This window comes from Callithrix jacchus, chromosome X (genome assembly GCF_049354715.1).
Source record: "Callithrix jacchus isolate 240 chromosome X, calJac240_pri, whole genome shotgun sequence".
NCBI classification, from domain to species: Eukaryota; Metazoa; Chordata; class Mammalia; order Primates; family Cebidae; genus Callithrix; species Callithrix jacchus.
The window spans coordinates 19,389,539-19,406,601 of record NC_133524.1 but is presented as its reverse complement, the minus strand read 5'-3'; the positions used below and the strand labels follow the sequence as shown (position 1 = coordinate 19,406,601).

The 17,063-nt window shown below is 45.6% G+C and overlaps 1 protein-coding gene and 1 pseudogene across 17 annotated transcripts in view; one reads left to right on the top strand and one right to left on the bottom strand.

The window, feature by feature from the left end:
* PHKA2 (phosphorylase kinase regulatory subunit alpha 2) overlaps positions 1–17,063 on the top strand; it is a 95,120-nt gene that overhangs the window by 55,921 nt on the left and 22,136 nt on the right. For all 16 annotated transcript variants that reach the window (XR_013531539.1, XR_013531538.1, XR_013531537.1 and 13 more), the window contains exons 13-19: positions 364–442; positions 3,283–3,417; positions 4,412–4,521; positions 5,696–5,840; positions 6,095–6,173; positions 10,256–10,425; positions 11,607–11,780. Coding sequence is in view for 9 of the 16 variants with exons in the window: in XM_035289537.3 (XP_035145428.3) it covers positions 364–442; positions 3,283–3,417; positions 4,412–4,521; positions 5,696–5,840; positions 6,095–6,173; positions 10,256–10,425; positions 11,607–11,780 (892 nt within the window). In the remaining 7 variants the exon portion in view is untranslated. The remainder of the gene's footprint in view (positions 1–363; positions 443–3,282; positions 3,418–4,411; positions 4,522–5,695; positions 5,841–6,094; positions 6,174–10,255; positions 10,426–11,606; positions 11,781–17,063) is intronic.
* LOC103790189 (protein S100-A11 pseudogene) lies at positions 13,175–13,706 on the bottom strand (annotated as a pseudogene). The gene has a single exon (XR_013531540.1). The product of XR_013531540.1 is annotated as a protein S100-A11 pseudogene (transcript).

The window sequence follows — 17,063 nt, the reverse complement described above, 5'->3', positions numbered from 1 at the left end:
TGAGCCCCAACAGTAGTGCCTACCTGTCAGGAGGCATAAATGTGACAGTCCACATACAGTGACTCAACATAATGCCTGGCACGTTACTGAGAGCTTGTATAGTATTGGTTATCATTCATTTTGCTCATACAAGATGGTGGCATATTCGGCGAGCCCTAGAGAGCTAGGTGCAAAAATGCAATACGTTTATCAGTGGCGATTTGAACAATGTTACTGTTTCACAGAAAATAAGCAATTGACTTGAAAAATATAAAAACAGCATTGAATATGTTGAGCCTCAAAATATTTCATTTTCACATTTCAGTTTAAGATGAAATTTTACTTAATCAATATTTCATAGTGTTAATGTTCCTTTTTTCATAGGGATTCCTTGCCACTGGTGAAATCGATCCCTTAAATAGAAGATTTTCCACTTCAGTCAAACCTGATGTTGTGGTACAAGGTTTGTGAGTGTGTTTACTATTTATATCTTAACTTTGTGAAACCAATGTTATTTTAATTCATAGTGTTTCCTAGTTTCTTATTTCATTTTTTAGAAGTGTGTACGTGCCTATGCTTTAGCATGTAGCAGTTCTGTGAGATGCCTTGTATAACTCAGTGGCTCCCAAAGGCAACAGAATTCTTCCCAACCACAAAATGACTTTCTACAAAGTAATTGTTTTCTTGAATATAAACCTTGATTGCAAGTTGGGCACAAGTGATTCGTTGTGCATCATTTTTCATAATCGTTATTCTTTGAAAAATAAGCCTGGTGAAAACACAGAAGCCAACTGAGGGTCATTCATTCCTCCCTTGGAGTCCAGACGTCTTTCCGCCTTTCACCTGTATCCACCTTTCCTCCCCCTCCTCTCCAGCCAACCCTTCTCCTGGAGAGGTGGGACACCGGCCCGGGCTACTGCTGCCATCTGCCTAGCAAGTGATTTCACCCTTCTGTGCCTCAGGGTCATCAAGACTTGAGCTCCCTCACTGGGGCTTCCTAAGATGGACTGAGATTGCAGTGGAGAAAGTGCTGGGTGTAGGGCCTGGCATATGGTGTGCACACGGGTGCAGCTGTTCCTCTTCCTACTTTCCCTCTTAGGGAGGACCTCCTGGCAGTCCAGTAACATTCTGTGTGCCCCATAGAGTACACCATCTGTTGGAAATAGATGTTGGAAGTAGATGCTTGGTGCCACAGAGAAAAATTAGCACGATTTTTTTTACTTCCTGGACTGCAGGAAGGGTACTGTCACTAGCCATGTTGCCACAAGAGTACAAAGAACAAAGAACACACACCAATTTATCCCTTACGCATTTGGGGCTTTCCTTACTGCTGTGTCTGATCTCCATTGGCTGGAGTTCTAATGTTATAGCACCTTGTGTGTACACCTTATTGCCCCTAAATGAGACTGTACATTTCTTAATGACTAGGCTCATATCATTCTTGCAGTTTCTATGTTGATTGGCACATACACACCCATACGTTGAAAACAGTGATTGAACAAAATGACAAGCATTTCTCTGTGGCCACTGGTTCATTTTGCTTCGGGGGCTCATGCTGTGGTGACATGAGCTGATTATCACCCAGTCAGTAGAGCCATGAGATACACCCGTCACAACATTCTGATTCGGTAAAGTTTGTGAGGATGATCATCATCTCCACCTTATACACGAGGCTTAGAAGTTCACCTCCCTCAAGGAGCCACAGCTGACAGCTGCAGGTGTGAACCCATTCCTGACTTGCAGGTGGACTGATCCAGCTGGACTCCATTGTCCCTGCACTAAGCCAGAGCATAGCCTGCTAATTAATCCCTTGAATCGACAAGACTGTTTTTCTAACTGCAGACTGGGGCACTTTGATGGGTGTTCATCAGCATTTAGTGTAGTGTAACAGAAGAGTGTAGAAATTCCCAGAAGGTCAGGCATAGAGTAGGGGAAGTGCAGTTTTAGAACCTTAGCCACATCCAGCTGCACAGATCGTGAGGCTCTCAGGCCTCCCCCAAAACCACTGCTCTAAAGGAGTTACTCCTACAGAGAGTGGCTGCTAGGGTTTTGATCAGTGTGGAGTCTCACATGTCATTGGAAGCTTTAGAAGAGACAGGTGTTCAGGGAAGCCCCCCAGCCAGTCCTGAATGGCTGATGCTCCCATTTACTGAGGGCCTGGGAACTGAGGTTTGGGTCCACGTGCAGCTATCACTGGCCAGTTGCATATGCAAGTCTTCCCTCGGGCCTTGTTGTGAAGGTCAGATGAGATAATGGCTTTGAAAAGGCATCAAGTGCCATGTAAATAGAAGGAGGTGGCACTCAGCTCTCAACTGCATGTATATGTATTGTACATTCCACCCTGCCAGCCTGTGGGTACAGTGATTATATTTACCAGTAGCCAATCCTGCACCACCCTGAGCGTCTCCAGCCCCCACCGCAGCTGGACATGGCACCAACCTCTCTCCCTGTGGCCATGCTCCCCTTTTCCAATCCCATCCCTGGAGTCTTTCCCTTTGCCAAAGCACTGTCTCTTCTGAAAAAGGCTAGCAATACTAGTATAGCAGGTGCAGCCTTAGCCGATCCTGGGGGGTCCCCAGTGACAGCCTCCCTCCTCCATGGGCCCCCAGGTCCCAGGCACTATGAGCTCCCTGTCTGCTGGAGAGCCAGGTGCCCAGCCTCTCCCACCAGAGATGGGGCCCAGGCCAGCCCTGGGGTGATTTTTCCCCACCAGTGGGGCCCTGTGCAGGGGTTCTCAATGGGCCAGGCTGTTCCATTACCACCAGCATCCCCACTCGCAGGCCCACTTTGATTTCTCTAGAGGGATGTCTCTTCCTTCTCGCCCCCTCAATCAGAGCTTCCCCTGCCAGCAGGCACCACATCTTACTCTTCTTTTCCCTGTCCTTTGGGATCAGGGGCACAGACTTCTGGCATCCTCCAAGCAGAGCTGTTTCCACTTCTGACCCTGCACGAAAAGGGACACCAAGCAGGTTTAGAACAGATGCAGACCCAGAGGGAGGCAGGACATTACATGAGACTGGGTGACTTGGCTTGGGACTTAGTGAGGATAGTTTCTAGAAGTTTCTTATCAGACTGTGTTGCACATTGGGGGCACTTGATAAATAGGCCCCGGGGGTGTTGAGGGGTGGCAAGGACAGAACGGGGAGGAGCAGCAGGACAAATGCTGTCATTTCCAAAGTCAGTCATGGTATGGAAGAGCATGCTAATGTGTATGTCACCAGGTGGAAGAGGGCAGTAAGGAACGTTGTGTCCATAAGAGACAAGAGTCATGAGCTACCACTCATTCTGTGCTCTTGTTCACAGTTACTGTTTTGGCAGAAAACAATCACATTAAGGACTTGTTGAGGAAACACGGGGTGAACGTCCAGAGTATCGCAGACATTCATCCAATTCAAGTCCAGCCAGGCCGGATTCTTAGTCACATATACGCCAAGCTTGGTAGGTTTGTGGAAATTACCAGGGCATTTTTGGCTTGGGGACATCTCGGTTCTAGATTTGGGGTCTGAGGGAAACTGTGATATATGTAAGTTCTAAGGAGTTGGACAAAACACTAAAGCGGGCGGTTCCATGCTTCGGTGTGAAGAGGAATGGGCGAACCAGCATGTTCTTCCCACACCTGTTCAGTGGGTACCGGCACAGGTGGCCACAGCATTTGCTGGATCTGTTGTAAAGTAAGGCGCCGCCTTGGAAAATTCACAATTGGGAAAGTCATTTGTGTCTTGATGATGCTTCTCATGTTTACCTTTAGTATCAGAAAATACTCGTTTACCCATTAAAATGGGAGGAGGTTCTCTATGCTTTTTCTTTTATTCATTTTTTTGAGGTGGAGTCTCGCTCTGTCACCATATTAGAGTGCAGTGGCATGATCTCAGCTCACTGCAACATCTGCCTCCTGGGTTCAAGCGATTCTCCTGCCTCAGCCTCCCAAGTAGCTGGTATTATAGGCGTGCACCATCACGTCTGGCTCATTTTTGTATTTTAAGTAGAGATGGGGTTTCACCATGTTGGCCAGGACTGTCTCAGTCTCTTGACCTTGTGATCCACCTGCCTTGGCCTCCCAAAGTGCTGGGATTATGGGCATGAGCCACCACGCCCGGCCTCTCTCTGCTTTTTCTAGAATCTGACTTTGTTTAGATTAGTATGATGGCTCAATACTAAATAAATAAAAAGTAAACGTTCTGTAATCCTTTTAGTAGTTTTTTTCCATGCAGTTCCAACTGGGTACTGTTCCTATACATTCATGAAAAGAAGGGGGGCAGGATTTGTTTTTATATTCAGCTTTGTGCCATTTTAAAGGATGATGGCAGTAGAAGAACCAAGCCCCAAAGTAGGTTGTCTAATCTAGAAATGAGCTCACTCTTAGCCTGAGTCGCCTGGATTACTTGTTACTATATTTCCTCTAACTCCGATTTCTCTTTTACTCTTCAAACAGGACGGAATAAGAATATGAATTTGAGTGGGCGACCGTATCGACATATTGGCGTCCTTGGAACCTCTAAACTATATGTGATTAGGAACCAAATCTTTACTTTTACACCCCAGGTGAGGAGAGCAGGCCAACGACAAGCCAATGAGCTTCTTTTTTTTTTACTTACGTTCTCTTGGCTGTCTGGTAAGCTTTTCCCCTATGAATATGGCAGAATTGTGCATGTATAGGTTCAAATAGAGACATGAGAAATGACACACAGTGCCTGGTACAAGTCTGCCCATAGTAGGTACTCAGTAAGTGTTAATTGGGTTAGGTATGCCATCACTTCTTGTCATAAATAGTAGTGAAATTCAGACTGCTTTAGAGGTTTGCTATTGACATGTCACTTGACACTTGACTCACAGTCCTTGCACCCCTAATCACAATCATCTCTGACCCTTATGCAAGCTGTCATCAGACCCTCTGCTAACACACAGCCAGGCTGATTTTCTGGCCCCACTCCCCTTACTGGGATACTGAGTATACTGATTATGGAACTTATCTGCAGAGCTTTGGGTTCCAAAGAAAACTAGTCCTGTGGAAGTACCTAGAAAATGTTTTTCACCCATTTGGGCAGCTAGAAAGACCAATGGTGGGATCGTTTTGGCCTCACAGAGCACAGCCCCCAGTCACCTGGGCACAGGGGTGGTCATGGGGTCTTGGATCACTAGCCCCAAGCTGCTCTTTTTCATCCTAGCCCCTGCTCCTCACTGAAATCTTGCGAGCTATTTCCTTTAGTAACAGGTTTCAGTCCAGAGCTGAGACTGCGCTAGTCCAGAGGCCAAGAGAACAATCTGATTTGTTCTCAACATCTGGCAGTGTCTTTAGGTGACATTAACCAAAGCCATCAATCAGGTAAACAGAGTGTCCACCTCTCACCTGCTCACGGTGCCCCTACTTGGAAAGCATCTTCGAACCCATAGCCCTGGAAAGAATAGGTATTAAGGAGTTATTGATTTGCTTTCAGAGACAGTGGTGTTGGGAAAAATGCTTAAATCCCCATCTGAGGAGCTGAAAATAAATCTAGCACCGCATCTTTACCTTCTACACTATAGCGACTGCTCCTGAGCCGGCAGCAGACCAATTTGTCTGATCTTGAGCAGGGCAGCCCAATGACCTGGTGGATTGAAACCAACACTGAGTTTCTTGCCTGGTGATAAAACCCCAGGATTAGTGCTGCCCTTAGTGTCAGCTGGTGTTTCAGGTAAACGAAGGGTGGCCGTTGACCTGGCCTCTTCTGACTTTCAGTTCACTGACCAGCATCACTTCTACCTGGCCCTCGATAATGAGATGATCGTGGAGATGCTGAGGATCGAGCTGGCCTATCTGTGCACCTGCTGGAGGATGACGGGCAGACCTACGCTCACCTTCCCCGTCAGCCGCACCATGCTCAGTAACTCCAGGGATTTCAGCAGGCTCCCTCCTGCCCCAGGGGTGGTTTGGGCTTTTACAAATATTTGAAATGGCTCCCATGGCCACAACAAAGCACTGAAGGGGCTTCTTAGCAGTTTGGTTTCTTATCTCGGGAATCTTCTATGCCAGAAGTATTTTAATTAGATGGTGTTGATGAAAATGTTTCAGTGTGTACCAGGGGGAAAAAAAGTCTTCCCAGACTAAACTAATTCATCCCTTTCTTCTTTTTCTTAGCAAATGATGGTTCAGACATTCATTCTGCTGTGCTTTCCACAATTAGAAAACTAGAGGATGGGTATTTTGGAGGTGCCAGGTAATTTGTAATTCAAAAAAAAAAATAATAAGAGTAGCACTGACCTTTCTTAAAGTCCTGCTGCCCTTGTCCCGCTTTTCATATTAATTGTTGAACCTAAAAGCATGGAGTTTTAGAGTAAGCAGGAAGTTAACACTTCTCTAATCCAGTCTCCGGTGTGAAACTTGGCTTATCTCTTAAATAGCACTCAGCTGGTATCTTTTAAGCTTTACAGGCACCAGAAGGCCTCAGACATAGGGAGGTGAACCCATCAAGTCCCTCTGAAGTGTTCATTCTTCTTGGAACACATGTATGGGATTCTGTGTAAAAGGTGTGGAAGAAAATACTCAGTGCCTAGGATCTGGCAGGGGCCCAATAAACGCTCCTTGCACCAACTTGAGTATGCTATTGCCCTAAGATTCATTTGCAGGCTGGGCCTACGTCGCTCATGCCTATAATCCCAGCACTTTGGGAGGCTGAGGCGAGTGGATCATGAGGTCAGGAGCTCAAGACCATCCTGGCTAACACAGTGAAACCCCATCTCTACTAAAAATGCAAAAAATTAGCCAGGTGTGGTGGCACGCACCTGTAATCACAGCTACTTGGGAGGCTGAGGCAGGAGACTCGCTTGAACCCGGGAGGCGGAGGTTGCAGTGAGTGGAGATTGCACCATTGCACTCCAGCCTGGGCAACAGAGCAAGATTCCATCTCAAAAAAAAAAAAAAATAGATTCATTTGCAGGACTTGGTAAATTCCTTAGAGCCCTGGGAGCAGAGCACCTGAATGAGCCTGCATAGGTCACTGTTCCCTCACCCTCTGTGGAATAAGCCCCCTTCTGGTTTACAGGCCTGAAGTAGGGCACATGGCACCCAGGTTTTCTGCTTAAGCACCTTAAGTGATGGAGGGCTTACCCTCCATGAAAACCCCTTCCATGTTTGTGCCCACTGTCACAAGGCAGAGGTTTTCTCTGTAGTGTCTCTTCTCTCATCTCCCTGCATCCCCTAGAATATACCAGAAGGGCTCCAAGAGACACTGTGGGCCAGGCACAGTGGCTCATGCCTGTAATCTCAGCACATTGGGAGGCCATGGCAGGCAGATCACCTGAGGTTAGGAGTTTGAGACCAGCCTGGCCAAAATGGTGAAACCCTGTCTCAACTAAAAATACAAAATTTAGCCGGGCATGGTGGTGCATGCCTGTAGTCCCAGCTACTCTGGAGGCTGGGGCAGGAGAATTGCTTGAACCTGGGAGGTGGAGGCTGCAGTGAGCTAAGATTGCACCACTGCACTCCAGCCTGGGTGACAGAGCAAGATTCTGGCTAAAAAAAAAAGAATTTCACTGTGTAGCCCAGCCCTGGTATAGCGTTTCCAGGGCTCAGGGAGGCTTTTGTTTGGTCCCTGATGGAATGCCAGTTGCTAAAACTGTTGAAGTTGCCCTTTCTTCTCACATTCTCTCACCCCAGGTATACTGCTACCACGGCAAAATCACTGTCATTTTTTAAATTAAGGTAATTTACCTGTAGCATTACCTTAACGATGCATAAGTGTACAGTTCAGTAGTGTTAAGTATTCACATTGTTATGCAGCCAGTCTCCAGAACTCTTCATCTTGCAACAAATAAAACCGTGGACACATTAATAGCAACTCTATTTCCCTCCTCCCAGCCCCTAGCAACCACCAGCCTTCTGTCTCCATGAATTTGACTGCTCCGGATAGCTCAAATAAGTGACATATGCTATTTATCATTTTATGACTGGCTTATTTCATATGATATCCCCAAGCTTAAGTCCCTGTTATTTCTAACCCTGGCCTCCAACAATTTGAAGAGCCTGCTGAGGTTGGCCTCTGCCCACAGAGCTTGTTGCGGGTTTTGCTGTAGACTTGGAGCCACCCTTGATCCAAACTTCTCCTGGCCTTTCTCACGAGACTGTCCCCAGTGTTTTGCCATGTACGCTTCCAGGACTAATGCCATACCAGCAATCTGCATCCGCTTCTGCACATTTTACCTTCAATTCACTTCAGTTACCACCTGGTGCATGCCATCATAATGGACAGAGAATACCAAAGGCCTATCATTAACCATTTTGCGAAATGAATTCTTTTTTTTCCCTTTTTTTGAGATGGAATTTCACTCGTTGCCCAGGCTGGAGTGCAGTGGTGTGATCTCGGCTCACTGCAACCGGTTCAAGCAGTTCTCCTGCCTTAACCTCCCAAGTAGCTGGGATCACAGGCATGCACCACCACACCTGGCTGATTTTGTATTTTTAGTAGAAATGGGGTTTCACCATGTTGGCCAGGCTGGTCTCAAACTCCTGACCTCAAGTGATCCACGTCCCTCGGCCTCCCAAAGTGCTAAGATCCACGTCCCTCAGCCTCCCAAAGTGTAAGCCACCACGCCCGGCTGCAAAATAAATTCTTTTGTTGAGATATAACCATTGTAAAAAGGATACTGTCTGCAGTTCACTGAGTACTGGCAGTGTATGCAATATGTTGTCTCATTGAGGCTTCACTTTTTGACTTGGGGGCATTCCCATTTCATAGACAAGGAGCTGTAGACTCAGAGAGCCAGGGGTGGAAGAGGAATAGGTGCAGCGGCTCTGCATGAACCCAGAACCCAGCCTCTAAGCCCTCTTCTGAGCTGGACGAGGGCCCAGAACCTGGCCTCTAAGCCCTGGTCTGAGCTGGATGAGTACTCAGGTGATCCGCCAACCTCCGCCTCCGAAATTGCTGGGATAACAAGCATAAACCACCATGCCCAGCCTATTTCTGAGGGTTTTTTAAAAGCTGAACTCACCCTACATGCCCCCTAGATCCACTTGGGGGGTGCTCAATGAAAGGAAGGCTTTTCTTTCCCTCGGGCCATCGTTCTCGTGATAACCCTTTTGAGGCTGAAGCTCCGGCACCTCTGATACTCTTGCATTGCATATGCCTCAATTGACTCTAAATGTTTCTCAGACTTTTTCTTTTTAACTTCAAGTTCTGGGGTACATGTGCAGAATGTGCAGGTTTGTTACATAGGTACACAGGTGCCATGGTGGTTTGCTTCATTCATCCCCCTGTCATCTACATTAGGTATTTCTCCTAATGCTATCCCTCCCCTAGACCCCCACTCCCCTACAGGCCATGGTGTGTGATGTTCCCCTCCCTGTGATGTGTTCTCATTGTTCAACACCAACTTATGAGTGAGAACCTGCAGTGTTTGGTTTTCTGTTCTTGTGTCAATTTGCTGAGAATGATGGTTTTCAGCTTCATCCATGTCCCTGCAAAGGACATGAACTCATTGTTTGTTATGGCTGCATAGTACTCCATGGTGTATATGTGTCACAGTTTCTTTATCCAGTCTATCATTGGTGGGCGTTTGGGTTGGTTCACTAAATCCCAGTCTGGTGCTGGTAACTCTGAGGGAGGGATCCATTGCTTTCTGCTGCCCCCAGTGTAACCTTTTAAGACTGTTTCCTGTAGGGTGGAAGTAGCTCCCAGCATGTGGGGTTAGACCTGCAGAACCTCAGACCCCAGGCTGCCAAGCCCAGCTTCCAGGTTTCAGTGAAACTGTGCCCAGCCTAAAGTGAGAAGGCCACTCAGGGCTTCTGCTCCAGTCTGGGGACAGCTTCCCCACTGAATTCCTTCTAGAGGGAACCTGGCCTCTTCCATCATAGCACTCCTGTCCCTGTGTGATGGTGTTTCGTGGTAGGGACTCATAAATAATAGAACAAGTATGCCCAGAGAATCGTGGCTTCTGGTCGAGTCGTTTTGGGGGAAAACAACAAAACAAAAACATGGGTGGGTTCTGTTTAAAAGTAGTTTGCTCAATATATTTTATCACACTGTTGGTTCAGTAAAATAGATTCTTATTTGTGTTGGGTTGGGAGTAAGGAGTCAGTGTGATTCATTTGGCTTTTAATATGCTGTGCACGTTCACTTCATACTTGTTATTGAATTTTTCAATGAATGTCTTGGCTGACTGCTTATATGGGGCAATCTGCAGAGTAATATATGTATTGATTCTGGCAGAAGCGCTACCTGGTTGTGCAGAAATCTCCGAGGGATGCATAGTGGAAGTTTGTCCCCACTCTACCCATGTCCGTAACACAGTGTCTTCTTGGCAGAGTAAAATTGGGGAACCTTTCGGAATTTCTCACCACATCATTTTACACGTATCTGACTTTCCTGGATCCAGACTGTGATGAGAAGTTGTTTGACTATGACAGCGAAGGGACTTTTAGTCCCGATAGTGATTCAGATTTGGGAGGATATCAGGAAGACACCTGTAATCAAGGTACGGATTGGAATGCTTTTGTGGGCAGTTTGCTAAATTTATTTAAACTTTAGCATTGTGATAAAATTGCCCTAAGACTCAAATACAGACAATTATAATTAAAAACAAGGAAAAACAAAAAAGAGGCTTCCGAAACTTCCATATATTAAAATGAATAAAATGCCAGTTTAAAAACCTAAAATGCAAATGATGTCCTTAAAAGTGGGGCATTTTTAAACCTAGAAGGACAAAGTGTTTCAGGAATGGGAACTTTTTTTTCTTTTTTCTTCTTCTTTTTTTTTTTTTTTTTTTTTTTTTTGTTGTTGTTGTTGTTGTTTGTTTTTGAGACAGGGTCTCACTCTGTTGCCCAGTCTGGAATGCAGTGGCATGATCACGGCTCACTGCAGCCTCGACCTCCTGGGTGGGCTCAAGTGATCCTTGCACCTCAGCCTCCCAACTGGCTAAGACTGTACACTTACAGGGAAGCACCACCACACCCAGCTAATTGTTTTGTATTTTATAGAGATGGGGTCTCCTTATATTGTCGTCACTGGTCTTGAATTCCTGGGCTCAACTGATCAGCCTGCCTCAGCCTCCCAAAGTGCTGGGATTACAGGCATGAGCCACTGTGGCTGGCCAGGAGTGGGGACTTTGCACAGAATCCATTCTGAAGACAAAAACATACTGCTTGAATTTTCAAAGGAGTGGTAGAATGATCTAGGTTTGGCTGGATATGAGCGATGACACCCTATGTATATAACATTTCTCAGTCTGAAGAAGGGTTTGGGGTGATCTGTTTTTCACTTTTAGATAGTAGTTGGAATTAGGGCTGGGAGTTCCATAAGGCTTCGCTCACTCATGACAAATTAAAAAGCCCAGATTTTGGCTGCTGTCCTTCAGGTTGTCTTACATATTATTCAGTTTATCTTGGGAGGATGAGATATAAACACTATCTTGACCTGAAGTTGGTTTTTTTTCCCCTGGGATGAAGTTTCTCCAAACAATAAATTTCTACATGTATATATTATCTCTGTAAATCTCCTCTTACTCTTCGGGGATGGGTGTGAGTGCAAATATCGATATCTCAATGTTGTCGTCCGCTAAGCCTACTCAGTGCCACTTGCTACCCACGGTCACTATTGTGCCTTCATATTTCTGCAGCTTGGTTTCATTGGCTCTTTTTCTTGCTTGTCCAATTACAGAAAGCCAAGACGAACTTGACCAGTATATCAACCACCTTCTGCAGAGCACATCCTTGAGGTGCTATCTGCCTTCTCTTTGTAAGAACACAGAAGACCGCCATGTCTTCAGTGCTGTCCACTCCACGCGGGACATACTTTCTGTGATGGCAAAAGCAAAGGGTTTGGAAGTTCCATGTATGTTATTAACTCTTTTCTGCCTGTTAAAATACCTTCTTTTATCAAAGTAATGCAGAGGCATAATTTATTTATTTATTTTATTGCATTTTAGGTTTTGGGGTACATGTGCAGAACATGCAAGATAGTTGCATAGGTACACATGTGGCAGTGTGATTTGCTGCCTTCCTCCCCTTCACCCACATCTGGCATTTCTCCCCATGCTATCCCTCCCCAACTCCCCCCCCGCTGTCCCTCCCCTATTCCCCCCAATAGACCCCAGTGTGTAGTGCTCCCCTCCCCGTGTCCATGTGTTCTCATTGTTCATCACCCGCCTATGAGTGAGAACATGCAGTATTTCACTTTCTGTTCTTGTGTCAGTTTGCTGAGAATGCTGTTCTCCAGATTCATCCATGTCCCTACAAAGGACACGAACTCATCGTTTTTGATTGCTGCATAATATTCCATGGTGTATATGTGCCACATTTTCCCAGTCCAGTCTATCATCGATGGGCATTTGGGTTGGTTCCAGGTCTTTGCTATTGTAAGCAGTGCTGAAATGAACATTCGTGTGCATGTGTCCTTATAGTAGAATGATTTATAGTCCTTTGGATATATACCCAGTAATGGGATTGCTGGGTCAAATAGAATTTCTATTTCTAGGTCCTTGAGGAATCACCACACTGTCTTCCACAATGGACTAATTTACACTCCCACCAGCAGTGTAAAAGTGTTCCTATTTCTCCACATCCTCTCCAGCATCTGCTGTCTCCAGATTTTTTAATGATTGCCATTCTAACTGGCATGAGATGGTATCTCAGTGTAGTTTTGATTTGCATCTCTCTAATGACCAGTGATGATGAGCATTTTTTCATGTGTTTGTTGGCCTCATGTATGTCTTCTTTTGTAAAGTGTCTGTTCATATCCTTTGCCCATTTTTGAATGGGCTTGTTTGTTTTTTTCTTGTAAATCTGTTTGAGTTCTTTGTAAATTCTGGATATCAGCCCTTTGTCAGATGGGTAAACATAATTTAAAAGCCAAAGAATCCTAGAAGACAACAAAATGCCTCCCCAGTGTCCTTGTACTTAGAAGTAACCACTTTCAACTCTTTCAGCTCGTTCTTCTGGTACATGCATATCTCCATATTTCTCAGATAATGTGAGGATACTTCTGTCTTCGCATGCATTGACTTGATTCGGTACCTATTGACTTTCTATTATGTGAGTAGGGATCTGGCTGTCTAAAATCGCCACTCCTGCTTCACTCCCCCTCACCCACCAAGGGGTTAAAGTTTAGTTCAATCAGTATTCACTCTTTATCTCATTGTATTTATGCAAATATGACTTGCAACTGAGCATTACAGTATACTCTGATTATATGCCCTTTTTTTTTTTTTTTTTTTTTTTTTTTTCATGTTTTAAAAAAGTGACATTGCTTTATTGCTATCCGCAGGTGGGGCCTGCATGAGGTGGCTGGTGTGCTGGGCTCAAGGGTAATGTGTGGACTGTGGAGATGATGACAGAAAGGCTGGAAGGAAATGGGGTGGGTCTGAAGGCCAGGCCTAAGGGGTCCTCAGGTCCGCTTCTGGGAAGGGACAGCCTTGAGGAAGGATTCATGGCAAGCCATAGCCAGGCCACCAATCAGATTCAGGAACTCTGAGAAATCCAGCTGCCCATCACTGTTGGTGTCCAGTCTCTTCATCATGCGGTCAAGGACACTGGGGTCCTTCTGGCTCTTTGTGAAGGCAGCCAGTTCTGTATTCATGAAGCTCAGGAACTCCCTCTTGGAGAGAGTGTAGCTGTAACCATCGTCTCCAGCATACTTCTGGAAAACAGCAATCAGGGACTCGATGCACCGCTCAGTCTCTGTAGGGCTGGAGATTTTTGCCATGTTGGCGCTGAGCGAGGCACGCGGGAGGCTGTGGCTGGGAGAGGCGCTGAGAGCTCTTATATGCCCATTTTTACTCTTTGTTTTCTCGTAAGGTAAAGTTACCCTAGCTTTTCATTTGCTTTGCTTTCTTTCTACATCTTCCAGTAGCCTCGCAATACAAATTTCCATAGGCTCAGCAGTATCAGTGAATCTCTCAATTCCACTGCCTTTCTTAGAGGCCACGAGACTCCTTCTGTCTGGGCTGACTGTGATCTAGGCCTGTTGTGTATCTGTCATTCTGGGAATTTCCCTGGTTTGTCTCTTTAGTTGGATTCCCTGGTTCCTGAATCTGGTGTGTTCTCCTTTCTCAATGTATTCTTCTGTTTTGGTATAGCGCATTCTAGAAAGTTTCAGTAGGTTTAAAAAAAAAAACAGATGAAGTGGAAGAGGGTATGATGGTGACAGCTCTCAACTTGCTCGTTTTTGAACTACACTGCCCACTGCCCCGCTTCTGGCTTAGTTGCCCTCCGTGTCTGAGGTGCTTTTTACCCCGGGATCTTCCCCAGAGAGTTCCTTGGCTTGTCTCCTGGGATGGCTCTCCTGTGTTCTGTATCTCAACTCTTCTTTCTTGGTTCACCCTTATTTTGATAGAGGACATGCAGTAGTGTCCTGAGGAACAGCACATGCTGGGTAAAATTGTGGAAAGCTTGCAATTTAAAAAATATCTACGAATGTTCCAGACCCATTTGAGTTTGGCTGGGTATAGAATTCTAGATTGAAAATACCTGTTTTTGGCCAGGTGTGATAGCTCATGCTTGTAATCTCAGCACTTTGGGAGGCTGAAGTTGGCAGATCACCTGAGGTCAGGAGTTCAAGACCAGCCTGGCCAACATGGTGAAGCACTGTCCCTACTAAAAATATAAAAGTGAGCCAGGTGTGGTGGCCTGCACCTATAATCCCAGGTACTCCAAAGGCTGAGGCAGGAGAATTGCTTGAACCCAGAAGGCAGAGGTTGCAGTGAGCTGAGATTGTGCCACTGCACTCTAACCTGGGTGACAGAGCAAGACTCTATCTCAAAAAAAAAAAGAAAATACATTTTTTTTTTTTTTTTCAGATTTTTGAAAGTACTATTTCATTGTCTTCCTGCTATCAGTGTATCAGTGTTGCTATTGAGAAATCTAAACCCGTCCAGACACAGTGGCTCAGGCCTATAATCTGAGCACTCTGGGAAGCTGAGGCAGGAAGATCGCTTAAGTCCAGGAATTTGAGACCAGCCTGGACAACATAGTGAGACCCTGTCTCTACAAAAAATCGAAAAAATAGCCAGGCATGGTGGCACATGCCTGTAGTCCCAGCTGCTTGGGAGTCTGAGGCAGGAGGATCACTTGAGCTTAGGGAGGTTGAGGCTGCAGTGAGCTGTGATCACATCACTGCACTCCAGCCTGAGTAACAGAACAAGACTGTCTCAAAAAAAAAAAAGGCTATTCTAGCATTGCCATGAAGAAATACCTGAGGCTAGGTAATTTATAAAGAAAAGAGGTTTAACTGGCCCAAGGTTCTATAGGCTGTACAGGAAGCATGATGCTGGCATCTACTCGGCTTCCAGGGAGGCCTCAGGAAGCTTCCAATCATGGCGGAACACAAAGGGGGAGCAGACACTTGACATGGTGACAGTAGGAACAAAAGAGAGAGTGGTAGGGGAGGGGCCACACATTTTTAAACAACCAGGTCTCAGATATCTTGTGAACTCAGAGTGAGAGCTCACTTATCACCAAGGGGATGGCCCAAGCCATTCATGAGGGACCCACCCCCATGATCCAGACACCTCCCAATAGGCCGCATCTCCAAGACTGGGGATTACATTTCAACATGAGATTTGGGTGGGACATCCAAACCATACCAGAAATCTAAACCCATTCTGGTTTATTCTTTTTCTTTTTCTTTTTTTTTTTTTTTTTTTTTGAGACAAGAGTCTCACTCTGTCCCCCAGGCTGGAGTATAGTGGTGCGATCTCAGCTCACTGCACCTTCTGCCTCCCAGGTTCAAGCGATTCTCCTGCCTCAGCCTCCCAAGTAGCTGGGATTACAGGCGTCCACCACTACACCCAGCTAATTTTTGTATTTTTTGTAGGGACAGGATTTCGCCCTTTTGGCCAGACTGGTATTGAACTCCTGACCTCAGGTGATCTGCCCTCCTTGGCCTCCCAAAGTGCTGGGATTACAGGTGTGAGCCACCATACATGGCTCATTCTGATTTTTGATACTTCGAAATCAGAATGAGCTATTTTTCTCTTTGAGAGTGTTTAGGATCTTCTCTGCACCCAGCTTCTGACATTTCAGTGCTACACCTTAATCTCTATCTGGGTGTGTTTTCATTCATTGTATTGGATACATAGTAGGCCTTTCCAATCTGGAAATTTATGTTCTTCAGTCCTGTAACGTTTTCTTGAAAAGTTTCTCAACTTATTTCCTTCCCTACATTTTTTCTGTTCTCTCTTTCCGGTGTTTCTGTGATTCCAAAGTTGACTTCCTGGAGAAGACTTTATCCTTTTCTCCCCTCTGTTTTCCATTTCTCTGTCTGTCCTGAGAGCCACTGTCTCAACTTTGTGTTCTACTCCCTCAATTGAGCCACTTTTGCTATCATGTTTTAAATCTTTGTTCCCCAATTTGCATCTGTTTTTGTTTCATGTTTACAATATGATTTCTTGGCCAGATGCAGTGGCTCATGCCTATAATCCCAGCACTTTGGGAGGCCGAGACAGGCATATCACTTGAGTCCGAGAGTTTCAGACCAGCCTGGGCAACATAGCAAGGCACTGTCTCAACAAAACATAAAAATTAGCCAGGCATGGTGGTTCATGCCTGTGATCCCAGGTACTTGGGAGGCTGAGGTGAGCATCCCATGATCACGTCAGCGCACTCCAGCCTGGGCGACAGAGCGAGATTCTGTCTCAAAAAAATAATAAAAATACAGTATAATTTCTTTTTATGAGCGAGAGAGAGAAAAAAAAAAAAGAGTCTTTCTCTGTCACCCAGGCTAAAGTGTAGTGGTGCAATTACAACTTACTGCAGCCTTCACCTCCCAGGCCCAAGTGATCATCCTATTTCAACCTCCCTAGTAGCTGGGACCACAAGTGTGTGCCACCACACCTGGCTAATTTTTATTTTTATTTTTGTAGAGACATGGTTTTGCCATGTTGCCCAGGCTAGTCTCAGGATTTGGCCTCAAACAATTTGCCTGCCTTGGCTTCCCAAAGTGCAGGGATTACAAGCATGAGCCACCATGCCTGGCAATTTGTTATTATTCTAAGAATATTAATGGAAGACCTTTTTGTTTGGTTTGTATTTACCCTTTTTTTCCTCTTTGAATGGTTTCCATTTCCCCAAGTCACTTTTTCTGGTTTGCTTAGGTTTCTGTCTTCCACATGAGATTCCT